Source organism: Coffea eugenioides, chromosome 5 (genome assembly GCF_003713205.1).
Source record: "Coffea eugenioides isolate CCC68of chromosome 5, Ceug_1.0, whole genome shotgun sequence".
NCBI classification, from domain to species: Eukaryota; Viridiplantae; Streptophyta; class Magnoliopsida; order Gentianales; family Rubiaceae; genus Coffea; species Coffea eugenioides.
The window spans coordinates 44,144,331-44,158,469 of record NC_040039.1 but is presented as its reverse complement, the minus strand read 5'-3'; the positions used below and the strand labels follow the sequence as shown (position 1 = coordinate 44,158,469).

General features: G+C 38.7%; 3 protein-coding genes across 3 annotated transcripts; 1 reads left to right on the top strand and 2 right to left on the bottom strand.

Moving 5' to 3' along the window:
- Positions 1-1,409: 1,409 nt before the first annotated feature.
- On the bottom strand, positions 1,410-7,460 carry LOC113771780 (putative disease resistance protein RGA3). Its single transcript, XM_027316341.1, has 3 exons — positions 4,314-7,460; positions 3,525-3,529; positions 1,410-1,518 (listed from the first exon to the last, which is right to left on the bottom strand). The coding sequence occupies exons 1-3, from the start codon at positions 7,458-7,460 to the stop codon at positions 1,410-1,412; spliced, it is 3,261 nt and encodes a 1,086-aa protein (XP_027172142.1).
- A 963-nt stretch (positions 7,461-8,423) lies between these two features.
- On the bottom strand, positions 8,424-10,336 carry LOC113772395 (switch 2-like). Its single transcript, XM_027316987.1, has 4 exons — positions 10,314-10,336; positions 9,570-9,696; positions 9,222-9,497; positions 8,424-9,126 (listed from the first exon to the last, which is right to left on the bottom strand). The coding sequence occupies exons 2-4, from the start codon at positions 9,693-9,695 to the stop codon at positions 9,028-9,030; spliced, it is 501 nt and encodes a 166-aa protein (XP_027172788.1). The 5' UTR covers position 9,696; positions 10,314-10,336; the 3' UTR covers positions 8,424-9,027.
- Positions 10,337-12,456: 2,120 nt separating this feature from the next.
- On the top strand, positions 12,457-14,097 carry LOC113771779 (probable bifunctional methylthioribulose-1-phosphate dehydratase/enolase-phosphatase E1). Its single transcript, XM_027316340.1, has 6 exons — positions 12,457-12,688; positions 12,767-12,903; positions 13,022-13,117; positions 13,233-13,352; positions 13,497-13,586; positions 14,032-14,097. Exons 1-6 carry the CDS (start codon positions 12,457-12,459, stop codon positions 14,095-14,097), a joined length of 741 nt encoding a protein of 246 aa, XP_027172141.1.
- Positions 14,098-14,139: the final 42 nt, after the last annotated feature.

Genomic DNA, 14,139 nt, shown 5'->3' with positions numbered 1-14,139 from the left:
TTAGTTAACTTTTGGTAAACAAAAATTGTATTGCAACTGGCATTATAACGTCGACAAATTTTTGTTAATCCTTGAATATTTTCAGGTGAATCAAATGCTGATTTTCCCAGTTCATCTGAGGCCGAAACTACTAGAAGTGAAAATCAAGATGATGAATATGCTCGTATATTCTCCAGAATTGCTGAACTTGAAAAAGAAGAAGAAGAAGAAGCTGAAAAGGATGATGAAGATAAAGAGGGTGAGAATGATCTAGATCACACTACGGAGGGTGTTAAGCGATTACACTTTAATTCCATTTATATTATGGATTGAACATATAATGGCAGAGGAAACTACACCAAGTTTCATTTACTTGCCAATTGCCAGGAAAGTACATGATTAAGTAGTTTCATGTAGCGAAGTCACTTTACAGATCATTTTAGGAAGACCGTCCAAAGCATTAGTTGGAAGGAACCATGTCCTCTCTCTCTCTCTTTTCCTCAAGCGCGCACCTACACAAACACATCCATTTTTGGTTTTCGTCGTTGCGATATTCTTGCTGGACAAAATTTAATGGGATGTATGAGTTTTTGTTTTTGACAATTTGCAACTGTGATATGCAGGTGTATGGTTCAAAGGTGATATCTGTGCATCGAGGTGAGTTTTGTGCATATGTGTTAAGATTATCAAAAAGGTCTGTCTCTTCAGAATGGGTCTGGGTTTTAGTAAATAACTTAATTCACTTTGCATTATTCTTCTTCTGCTCACAAGCGGTAGATTCTGCGTATTTGCTGTCCGCTTGTTATCCTTGTGATCCTCTGAATTGCCAACTGCTATTTGTAGGCTTATACTCCTGATAACAGTATTTTCAATTCATCTTTTTTGCTAAGTTCCTCTAGCCATTTTCTTCTTTCAGATGATCCATCACATGGTGGACCTCAAGCTTCCAGTAAACCAACTGAGAAGGCTTAATTTGGAGCTTCCTGAAATGAAGGATGTTATCCAGGTCCAGCTGTAACAAATAAAGTGGTACCATTATTAATTGTTCCTTGTCACCATTTGATGAAATTCTTTGGTGGTGCATCTTATCAAGTTAATGCTCTTTTCTTCCCTTCGCATAAGAAGGGGTAGAGGAGTAGACATGCAAAACAGGAAAGCCAAGTAAAAGTGACTGCACAGCATTATTTGCTGTTGACTTGCCAAGGAGAGAATTTGCCTTCTTGATTCTTTGTTTTGTGTGTTTCTTGTAGTTAATATGTGCTTCTTTTGTTTCCCCTATAGGGTTTTGTTGAGACAACAGAACCAAGTACCAGTAGTAGTAAGGCAGGTATCCTTCGGGTGATAGTTTTTCATGCATCTGCTATATGCTAAATGATGATGTCATTTGATTCTTGCATGCAGGCTTTTTCTAGTTCGATTGTGGAGCGCACCTATAATCTTGAGAAAAATCCATGGGAACCAACTATTACGCCTAGCGCTAAGCCAGTTTCAAGACTCAGGATGATGATTAGGAAGTAGCTAATGATATGAGAAAAATGCCTCAAGCAAAATTATGAGTTTTGCCGCCTTTGTTTTTGTTTTTTTTGGAAAATAGGCTGATGTTCATACCATGGAAGACAACAATTTTTATATCATCCGTAGGATCGACATCCATAAGACCAATCCGTGTCTCGCAAACCATAATCAGAGAAAACAAGCAAAGTTGAATAATGTTTTAAAATTTAAAGACAGCCATAGTTTTTTTTTAAGGGAACGATTTAAAATTCACCCACATTTTGGACGTATTTGAGTACAGGCGCCTAAGTCTAATCAAGGAAATTCAATTCCGTCCACTAATGGCGTCCTTTGAAATCCACTATCATTCCTATCGCAAACTCTGTCCCCAAAGCAATTCACTCCTCCTCGATCACGACTGAGTCACCCTCTCACTCCTCCGTGAACTGTGAAGAAGAGAAGTCGAGCGCCAACTGTCTCTACACTCATATTTCTATATCATGCACTCTATGAAATTTACTACTACTCTTCAGTCGTCTCAGCTTAGAGAATGGTAATTCCTCATTATTCTCATGGTGTCTTTTTTCTTCTCCGTATTTGGTGATTAGGGTGTCTCTAATCAACCAATTTCTGTGAATAAGGCTCTTGATGTTTGTTTGTTCATGACGGCGTCGTATTTGAAGTGCTTCTTCTTGATTGTAATTTTTGAGCTACAAGTGAGATTTTTGGTGATTAGGGTTTCTTTGTCTTTTTTTTTTTTTTTTATCTCCAAATTTTGTGCTTTCTCTTCGAGATTTTATGATTTGTTGTTTTGAATCATTTATGCGTGCTTGATTTAACTTTTACTTTTGTATTTGTTTTCTCATTCTTCTTCCTTTTCTTTTTCTTTTTTTTTTTTGGCTGAAATTAGCTTTATGCCTTAATTTTTAGCTAAACTTCTTCGGTGATTTTGCAACTGGACTGGACAGCAGCAGTCAAAATTGATATGGTATAATGTGATTCGTTTTCTTATCAAACTTAGGAGGGGAAATTATTTTCGTGTGACAGGGGAGGTAAAATCCTAACATTTTAGTTGATTTTATGCTGCTTAAAATATCAAAATTCAGTTACTGATTATACGTCAAATGCAGCTCAAGATTCAATCTTTGCGGGCTGAAGATGAATTACATGGGATGAATGAGTATGTTTTGTTACAAAATGAAAAACAAATTATTGATATTGGTAATCTTGGAGTCTATCTATTTCTTGCAAACTGATCCCATTTTATGCCTAAACTTCAGAATTTGAGTCTGAAGTTCTTGATAGGTTAGTTCTGAATCTAGGTTAAACTATAATTCTTTCTTGCTGGGAATTTGAATGCCAGTAAGAACTTCTAGCAATGTCATGTGTTTTTCAAAACATCAAATCTCTTGCTTTCCTCGACTATAAGGCAAGTGACTTGCTAAAGCGGGAAAACTTAGAGCTTTTCTTATTTCTAATGTCTAAGATTCTTCTCAAATGATTAGGACAGGTTAAAAGCAGTCATTTGCAGACTATGGACTTGTTCCTTTCTTTTCCTCGCTCGATTTTCCTTTCAGTACATTGTTCACTAACTATGCTTAGGGTGCATGTGCAGCCCTCTGCAGTTTTTGATGGAAATTGTTTTTTTTTTTTTTTCTCTTTTGGTGCTGATACAGGATTTTTGCTGTTTCTTATTGGCCAAAACGAAGTGTGCAATAGTTATATTTTCAATACAATTGTTTGGCTGCCTATAATTTCAAAATAGAAACAAAATAAGAAAAAGAATGAATTGGTTCTTTTCTTGATTCCTGTCCAAACTTATGGCAGAGTGTAGGTGGGCTGCATGTTTCGCATTTTGCAGTGAAGATGATGGCTTCTGAAAACTCATTGAATTGCTCTCGGTAGTTCTCTTTTTTTTTTTTTTTTCCCCAACTTCACTGCAAAGTATTCTCTGCCAAAGGCCATCCATGTACATGAGCTTATGGGATTCAGGTGTGATGTTAGAAATATGAGATTTTCATTTGAAAGGATACTTAGTTCGAAGTTTAGACCTCAACTGTAGCAGTGACAAATTGTAGAATTTAGCAGCGAAAAATTTCTTGTGTTATTAATCAGAGAAATTTCAAAACATTTTTGCTATAAATACATTGTTTGATTAGACATCCTAAATATGCAAAATATGAGCCACTATAACAAATATTTCTATAAATTTATCAAATATAACATTATTGTCTTTCTTTAATAGAGAAGGATTTGAAATTTCTGGTAGAGATTAATTAATCGAAACAGCGAATTTCAAAAATGAATTTGAAATACTCTAGTCAAATCGTTTTCTTTTCCAAACAAGATAGATTGGATTACAAAGGATTTTAAATCTTCCATCCTTATCAAAACCTTCTTCAGATCCAAATTCATCAATCCAAACGCAGCCTATAAAAAATTTCTGGAATCCAGAATGACTGACAACGCTTGCAATGCTACTTTTGGCTCAAGGGAAATACCTATAGTTGGACACTTTGAAAACAAAATTTTCATTCAGTTCCTAGTCATTTGTAATTTTTCTTTTAAAATACATGCGCATGTCTATATTTCGGCCAGTCGATAGCAGTGTTCACCACTCCAAAAAAAAAAAAAAAAAAAAAGAGGGAGAGAGAGAGTAAACTTTCATAGTCTCCTACCGATACAAAGGCAAATATGTGCAATCTTGGGCCACTCTGCGCCACTTCCTTTGGTGCATCTCTCTGCTAAAAGAGGACAGATGTCGATAAGTAGATGATTTAAATTGGTGAGGTGTCGTATTGCTTCGGCAATTGTCTGAGGTTAGAGCAATCACGAATCACCAATTCTCGAAGATTCCGAAGCCTACCCATCCACTCTGGAAGAACTTCCAACCCCTCAAACTCCCTTATCTCTAGCCTTCTCAAGGTAGAGAGATGCTGAATTTGGTCTGGGAGAGACGTAATTTTTGGCCATCCACGCAATTCAAGACTCTCCAGAGAGACGAGATTGGTGATGGAGTGTGGCCACGGGAAATGATCAAGGTCGTCAGAGAAGCCACCGAGTCCCAACCATCTGAGGTTGGCCAGATGGTGGAGAACCATACTTGGCCAAGAACCAGGGTCATCAGAAACGACCCTCAACTTATCACATCCTGAGATGCGTAGAGTACGTAGGGATTGGGGGTTTTTCATATCCAGAGAAGCATCTAATAAAGCAGGGCAGTCACTTAAGTACAAGGATTCAAGAGATGTAAGGCTGTTCAAATTCCTTAGGCAAGCCAAACTTCCGCATTCCCGTATCTCTAACTTCGCAAGAGATGTTAAGTTCTCCATATCCGGTAAAACAGCCAACTTGGGGAGATCGGAAATTGTCAAGTCCCGGAGATTAGGGAATAACTTAATTGATGAAGAAGAATCCGAGGGAACCATTGCATCTGACCACTCCTCTAGACTTCCCATGCCCCACAGCACAAAACGCGATAGTTTCGGAAACAGAGGGACTGCTTTCACCTCTCTACTACAAGTGCTGCTCCTTGCATTTATATCGAGACCATAGAATTCAGCCCCAATGCGCTTCACATTGTGTAAGAAGACCATCTTTAAGGACTCGAGACAAGGCAAGTCCCCTAGTGGTGGTACTTGTTCACACTTACCCAATCCTCTCAACGTGAGGTGCACCAAATTCCGAAGTACCGTCAAGTGATCCTTTGCCACCATCCACGACGGAAACCTTGAACCTTCGAAACCATTAATGGCTAAACTTTTCAAGTCTGGGTGAGGTTGGAGACCTTTCATGACACCGTTGATATTGTTGTCGTCGCAATCTTCTTTCGTGCCATTACATGAAAATTCTAAACTTTGAATGCTTGATTTTTCGGACAAATTTGCTTTTGCTGCGGATTCAAAATTGCTCACATTCTCAAGTCCAAATATTCTTAACTCGCCTCCGAGGTTGCGCAAGTGTTCCAACTCCTCAAGTTGACATCCCTTGGCTTGGCTTACCACGAAGTGGGGCAACGTCCGAAGATTAGCCAACTGCCCAATCCCAGGGAACAAACATTGGGACCGACCCCGAAGAACCTTGGAAAACTCGATATGCCTCAAGTTAATTAAATTGCTAAACTTCTTAGGTATCTCTTCCAAGTAACGTATTTTCAAGGTCATCAAATTGTAGAGCTTTGTGATCGAATCTGGCAGAGCGGTGATTACAGTTTCACTGATATCAAGATGTCTTAAATGTTTCATATCACCCACTGCATTCGGGAGATGAGTAACATCGTAGCAGTCTACTTTTAATACAGAAAGGTATCTAGACCTTTCCAAAATATCTTTGAGCATAATACCACCGTCCCCAAGATAATAAAGCGTTTGCAAATTTGGAGGAATCCCTTTGATCTTCTTTAACACCTTCCCTCGACTCCGAATGATGGTCAAATGCATAACTTCATCATCATGATTGACCACCATGCCATCCTCTGTATTTAAGAAACAATTATTTGACACTTGCAGTGAAAGATCATGCACAAGGTCGTGCATCCGGCAGAACTCGATTCCGTACTCAGGAGCAGCTTGCAACAAAGAACTCCGAAGCAATACGTTGAAATAGTCACTGCCTATATCCTCCATTTGCAAATGACCTCCTCCCTTGGCATCATTAATAAATCCCTGGGCCATCCAAATCTGTATCAAGCTGTGTTTTTCCATGCGAGCGTCCTTCGGAAAAATGGAACAACTTGCAAAGCATTGTTTCACTGACCATGAAGGTAAGTTCTCGTAACTCAGCTTCAGGACAGAAATGACTCCATTTGCAATATTGGTCTTCTCAATCGTCAACCATTCCGAGGCATTCTTTTTGGAATACAACAAACCTCCAATCGCTTTGATCGCTAATGGCACGCTGCCGCACTTTTTCAGTATCCTTCTGCCAATGTCCACCAGATCTTGAGTCCTTCTTGCACCACCATCTGCAAAAGCTAGTTTTTCAAACAACATCCAGCTATGATCATCTGAGAGGATGTCTAGATGATGCACACCAGATGTTTGCATTGCTGAGGCTACCTCATCACTACGTGTGGTAGCCAATATTTTGCTTCCTGGAGCACCCCCTATTGCCAACAGACATATCCTCATGTGATCCCATTTCTCTCGATCGTCATTCCAAATATCATCAAGCACAAGCAAGCAACTTTTACCTTTCAGATTTTCTTGAAGCTTCCTCACCAATGCTTCCTTGTTTGTCGTCTCAGCATTCTTTTCCCCGAGGGATTGAAGCATCTCGTTCAACAGCCTCTCCACTTTGAAATCATCAGACACGCAAACCCATATTTTTTTATCAAAATGCTTCGTTACACTCTCATTTTTTAGCACCAGCTGTGCAAGGGTTGTTTTACCCTGGCCACCCATCCCAACTATTGAGATGACAGGTAAATCCTTCTTATAATCTGAGCTAATTAACATGCTCACAACTTGAGATACCTCAACTTCCCTTCCCACCATTTCTGACTCGTCCAGAAAAGGAACAGTCAACCGATCCTCTTTGTGATCAGCAGATGTCATGGGTAGTTGAGCTGGATGAAGCCCTATTTGATTTGCTTCTCTGTAAGCTTCCTCTAGAGATGCGCTAACATTCTTGATGTTGTTAGCCATCTCTAAACGAAAGGAAATAGGATTTGAGGAAGAAAAGAAGTTGCGTACCTTGTCGCGCTTCCGATTCTCGACCTTCTGCCGCAGAACTTCATATCCGAAGTCATCCAACACGATCTCAGCATGACGTGCTATGGACTGGAGCCTTTTGAGCCAGAGCTGCACGGCTTTGCTTGTTGGTTGCTTGCATTTAGCATCAAAAATCAAAGCTTCCATCATCTCTACGTTCTTGGCAAGCTTCTCAAGGTCTTTCTTTACACCCCATACCCGGCTGACCTCGTCGGCAGCAAGTGGAAGTATCTTATTCAAGATCACACTAACACAACTGAGTGCAGCTTCAGCCATATTCAGTGAAACTCTTTAACAGATGAAGGTGAAGTGCTTTGGTTGAAGTTGAATAGTTGAACTATATATTTTTTGCAGCCAGAGATGGGCAACATTCAAAAGCTAGCGTCACAAAGCACGGAATCCATTACTTATCTTTCATTTCATGTTTTTCCAAAACGAAATTTCCTTCCAAGTTGGAAAACTAGAAAAGTACTGCTCCAAGCAAAGACTTCCAAGTTGGACCACACGGTTTGTGGGTACCATTGAAATAATTGAATCTATAGACGTTTGTTGAGGTAGGACCAAACCAACTTTTTGTTTTCGTGGCAACATTCATGTATTTGGGTAAAGTTACTACTACACTTGTAATCTAGTAAGAAAAAAAGAAAAGCTTTGTTTCTTTCTTGAACAAAGCAATGTAGCAGCATGTATCTTCCATTGATCCCTAGTCTCCGGTGAAAGAAATTACCATTATCTTCTGAAAGAATTGATGGAAATAAATCAGCTTGATAACAGAATCAAAAGGGGCAAGAATATAAATTCCCATGGAAGCATCACGAAAGCATTTGGCTGTATAATTTCCATCCACAACACAACAGGAGGAGCCCAAGATAAGCTCCACAGATATAGAATTAGGTCTAATCCAGGACTCCCAAGTATCAAAACATATATGGTCCAATAGACATAAATCGCGAGAGTGCAATGCTCCAAATAACATTCTACATTAGCAATCCTACCAGCATTAGACCGGAGTTTGCAATTTTGTGTCATAAAATCATAGAATTGTAATGATAGGATTGAAAATTTAACACTTACGGTGCTATATAAACTGAACACCAGAAACTTCAGTTTCCTTAATTTTTTTTGGAAGAAGATATCACTGAATTTCGCACTAGAAGGTATATGTATATGTTTTTGTAAGAGAGAGAGAGAGTTTCAACCTTGTCTTCCAAGTGCATCAATTAGTATGCTCTGAAAAAACTACCAAGAAGATTAACGGATCAAGAGAATTAACCCAGACGTCAGTAAACAAATGCATACAGCGACTCACGGCTAAAGTCCCAAATGAAGAAATTACAGCAACCGACTTCCATATTTTGGGAAAGATTTATTGATCTATGGACAATTTACATTACAAAAACTCTGCCTTCCTGATGAGGAGAGATATAATCCATTTGGAATCTTGTCCTTTATCCTCTTATAGTCCCGGAGCACTTTCTCCCGTTCTTCTGGATTCGCTGAAAGCAACCACTTGCTGAATTCTACTTCCTCCATACCCATGAACTGAGCAAGGAGGCTATACAGGCTCTTTTTCCTCATCTTGGATGAGGCAGCATTTTCTATAGCATTTTTGCTAATGAAAAAACTGGAGGAGAAACTTTTCAAAGCCAAGTCGACAATAATACACTCACCCAAGTCTTCAAGTACTGGTTCGACTGTTTCTTTACTTGCATCTTTAGGTTTGCTGTTCTGAGATGCTTCCACAGACGTATTTGTTAATTCCTTCTGTGGAAGAAAACACTTCTGAAGTTCACTAAAAATCTGCTTTGAACTCTCACAATCTCCATGCTCTATTGCTTGCTTTTCATGCAATTCCAATTATTTCACAGGTGAAAAGCTTATCGGACAGGTCGCGGAACAAATTGCAGACGCCAAACAGCTCTCCTTGAAATTCTCTGCAATCCTGAAAAGAGGGATCAAGGACCCCCAAGTCTTAACGATCACAACTATGATATAAGAAGACAACTGTGCACAGAATCAGAAAAACAGCAACAGTACCTGCACGCCATCAAAATAACGTTTCGCCATTTTCCCGGAAACAGCAATATTTGCTAATTGTTGCTTGTAAACCTGCCTGGTGTAAACTAGTTCCTCTAGAGAACCGGCTGCAAGAAGACGGAAAACAACGGCATGCCGCTTCTGCCCATAACGGAATGACCTGTCTTGTGCCTGCAAATCCTGGGCAGGATTCCGATTTGGGTCAAAGATCACTACACGATTTGCACTAACAAGATTGAGTCCAAGCCCACCAGCTCGAGTTGATATGAGGAAGACCTGCAATTAAGATGTCAAATTACAAAATTGAGTCTCACAGTATCAAAACTGACTCCAAATGTCAAAACTAACCTGTTTGCTTGGACTTGAGTTGAAGTCATCAACAAGAGACTGGCGTACTCCAGTCGGAGTAGATCCATCAAGTCTTGAAAAGCAACAGCCTTTGCGTATAAGGAACTTTTCAAGTATGTCCAGCATTCTGCTCAAAAGAAAAACATTAAAAGAATAAGAGGGCAATGACAAGCTGTCTCAACTCTTAGAAGTGTTTAGAGCCAAGTGTAGATTCTTCATCCATTATGGTGCAAAGAGCCAATTCATTGCAGGGACATTACTGCAAGTCCTATTTCAAAATATCAAGAACATTTAAGTACAACTAATTTATTCTAAGACCAATAAAGACCAAAACTTAACAGATAACATAGCTTCCAAGTAAAATTCTGATTTCCATATATTATTTTAAAACATCAACCACAGAGTAGCTTTCTCTTTTCTTTTCCAAAACAACAGAGTGAAGTTCCATCCGTTAAACCAAAACAGTGCCCGATCCCATTGAGCACCCCATAAGGAAGAAGAAACCCAAAAAAACAACAAAATTGAGAAAAGAAGAAAAGATAACGACTTGCTAAAGTTTATTTCAGCATACAAGTAGCATTCAAGATCCTTGGAATTTTTGACCAGGAGCCAGTAAAGCATACACTGGAAACTTTGAGGAGCACGTGCGAATTTTTGGCACTATAGTCTAGATGCAGTCAAGTTATGAAAAAATGTGTAAACAAGAATTAGAGGCTAATAAAATGTGAAGCTTTAAACTTCTACCTGACAGAGTAACTGAAAAGTAGGACCTTCTATTATATTATATATAATAGTCTATATATATATATTAAGCAAACGTCTGGGAAAAAAAACATGGGTACGATGGGAGGTTTTTCTATTATTCAATTCACTTGATAAATCCTGAAGCTACCACTACTTTTGTTATTAATTGATGAACACTCTATCCTAAACCAATCTGTATATTCATATCATAAGTGAAACGACTGTCTGGGAAAGCTACAGTTGGCCCTTGTAATGGATCAGTTTCTTTTAATAACTCAAATGTCTTAGAGCACCTTACAAGCAGAATATCTGAAGGTACAATAAGAAAATCAATTACCTGCTGAAGCTTGACAACGCAAGGGAGAACAAGGCAAAAAGGACATGAATCACAACCATCTGGGTTATCTCTGTGAAGGTATGGCCAAATGACTCCATTGGGCACTATCTTTTTGCAACATTCTACTTTGTTTCAGAGGGCTACCACAGGTACACGGCACTTGGTCTATATTATGATGTAAGTAGTAAAAATTCCTGCTAGGTGAAGCTAACCATTGATATGGAGAACATAAGCATGTTTATTAATTTTAACATTTCCCACATACTCGAAGAAAAATGCTAACTTTTTACATGTGAATTTGACGACTGAATGAATGACCATTTGTCTATTTGCATGCCTGGTTAATTGGTAGGAGTGAATTATGGGTTAGACAAGTTTATGAATCTGGTGCATGCATACACAACGAGATAGCCATTGCAAATTCAAACCGTTCCCCCCCCCCCCCAACACCCCAAAAAAAAAAAAAAAAAAAAAGGAAGAAGAAAGAAAGAAAAGTGTAATCTTGTCTTTTTAAATTCGCATAAAAAAGCTCAAAGATTAGAATAAATTGTTTGTAACGTCAAGTCAAAATCTAATCTTCAAGGAACATTGAATATTGCATGGAATTGGAGCTTTATAGTATCTTGATTAGCTATTTGGTCATTGCATTTAGACATTTCTTGGAACAATAATGGCCATCCTTGATGTGCAAAAAAAAATTCTGGCTTGGTTATCTAGACTTCACAGCTTTCCCATCTTCTGGTTTCCCTCAACATATTTTTTCAGTCTTGCGCAATACGTGTTTAAACCTTCATATATTCTCTACGCATATCACATTTTACTATCTATTACCTCCTCAAATCCTGCTATCTTCATTCTTCACAGAGGTGTCCCTTTTTTTTAAATTTTTTATGACAACTTATTGCAAGTTCAAATCTTTTGGCTAGATCAGGCTAATGTTCTACAAAAAGTTAATTAGTGGATGATGTTATAGAGTTTTCTTTGAAAAGCTTGGAGCGATTTAGTGACTTATTGTGGGATAAATTTATGTAACTATCTTTGTTTTCTGTAACGAGTATATGGTTGTGACGTTTGAATTAGCCAAATTATATATGGCTGTCCATGTAGGAAAATCTATCTGGTTTTATTGGCCCTCGAGGTCAATGAGAATGTGACCAAAATTGCTTATTTTAGGTTGTTTTAACATTCCTAATCATATAAACTTTCTGGATTGCTATTGCACCGGCCCTTGCAAACTTGTTATAGATGGAAAAAAGAAAAAAAGAAACAGAAGTTTTGTTTCAGGTTCTTGCAAATGTGAAAATGATTTCATAGCCAAATAGGCATGAAATATGCAGTTAGTCTCATGGTTCGGCGACTCGGTCGAGACATAGACCGAGTCGTCACCGTCTCGGCCTAGTTCGAGACGAGACCGCGACGAAATGATACCAAGATACGTGACTCGCCGAGACGTCACCGTGAAGGGTTGAAACGGCCGAGTCTTACCAAGTCACTCCGAGTCATCCCGAATCAACTCGAATTTTTATTATTTTTACAAATTTTTTAATTATTTTTGTTTATCATATTTTTTACAATTTTTAGAATGTTAAATATTTCAAAAATTCGCGTCTCGCCGAGACCGCGACCGATATGCCGAGACCGATGTGGAACGGTCCAAGCTGCGACCGCAACCGCGACCGCGACTTTGAACCATGGTTAGTCTAGTACATAAAACTGCATTGAATATGCTTCTTGTGGATATAGTAGCATTTTGATTGAAACTTGAGAAGCTGAATCAACATCAATGTCCATTGCAGAGAAGCCAGCATGAGTTCTCCACAGGCGGAAGTGTTTGAAATACCAGCAGACGCGTTTGAAGCTGCATATTGGCCAAGAGTTCAAAGCAACTCTTTGAAGCAAACAAAGGCTTTAGTGTCAGAACTATCTATGCAATTTTATAAACTTGGATGGCTTTCAGGTACTGGAGGTAGTGTAACCGTGAAAGTCCATGAGCATAATGTCTCCAAACAGAATCAATTCATAGTCATGTCTCCTTCAGGTTTTCTCTCCCTTCTTCTGTCTCTGACTGCTGCCTTCTCCCTCCTGTTTTCTGCTAATACGATATAATGTATCGTAGGTGTACAGAAGGATAGGATGTCGCCAGAGGACATGTATGTTCTTTCTTCTAGTGGATCTATTTTTTCTCCACCTCCTACCAAGTCATATCCTAACAACCCTCCAAAATGTACTGACTGTGCTCCTCTATTTCTCAAGGTACATCAGTTCTAAGCTTGCTCATTTGTTGTTATCCCGATACATTTTAATTATCCTCGACATCTTCCTGACTCGCCATTTTTGCATGTATGTTACCCTGACTTCTTGTGTTCTATAGGTTTATGAAATGTGTAATGCAGGAGCTGTGATTCACAGTCATGGATTGGATGCTTGCCTTGTGACAATGATTAATTCTTTGTCGAACGAGTTCCACGTAATTTTCTTTCTCCCAAAACATTTCCAATTGAAAGACAACTGCATCGACCTTGCCTTCTTATTATCTTAAATTTGGTTCTGTTGATTGTACATCAGGAATTGTTGGGATACAGATCAGAAACATGGAGATGATAAAGGGTATTCAAGGGCATGGTTACCATGACGAGCTTGTTGTGCCAATAATTGAGAATGCTCCCAGTGAGAGGAAGCTTGTGGAGTCACTTACTAAAGCGGTATCCTCTGCTAGCAAATTTCTAGTTCAGCAAATATTTTAGATTATCTAGAGAACGGTGGCAGATTTATAGTACAATAGAAGTTTTATTTGCATAGGTTGCAATTGCAGAATCTTAACAGAGTTTAACGTTCTGGTCCTGTAGATCAGAGGTTATCCAAAGTCAACTGCAGTACTCGTTCGCAGGCATGGTGTGTTCATATGGGGAGACACCTGGATTAGTGCCAAAACCCAGGTTTATATAACAAACTATACTTATTTCTTCATTTAGTATTCTTCTTTGATTAGACGGACATACTTGATGAATCATTAACAGGCCATCTAGCCAAGGTGCAAACTGGCTTTCACTTGTTTTCACCAATGTTCCAGTTTTTGATTCTAAGTTGTATAGAACCACAATATTTCGACTTCAATGCTATTTTGGTTCTGCATTTTCCATTAGGACTGTGTGGTAGTAATTTTCACTTCTGGCTTGTACTCAACTGCATTTGGCACTTGTAATTTGTTGTACTTTTTCCTTTGAACAACATTTCTTCCCATTCTCTGATAAATTCTAGTTCTGCATTTTCAATTAGGGCTACTGCAGGAATAACGTGCATTTAACGTCACTGAATACTCTCAATTTGTACTTTGAAGTTTGAACATTTCTTCCTATTCTCTAATCGTTAATGCTTTGCCAGGCTGAATGCTACCACTATCTCTTTGCTGCTGCTATTAAGCTTCATCAGCTGGGTCTGCCCTATTGACCTTAGATGCGCGTCTCATATTTCTTCCACCATTAATTCCCT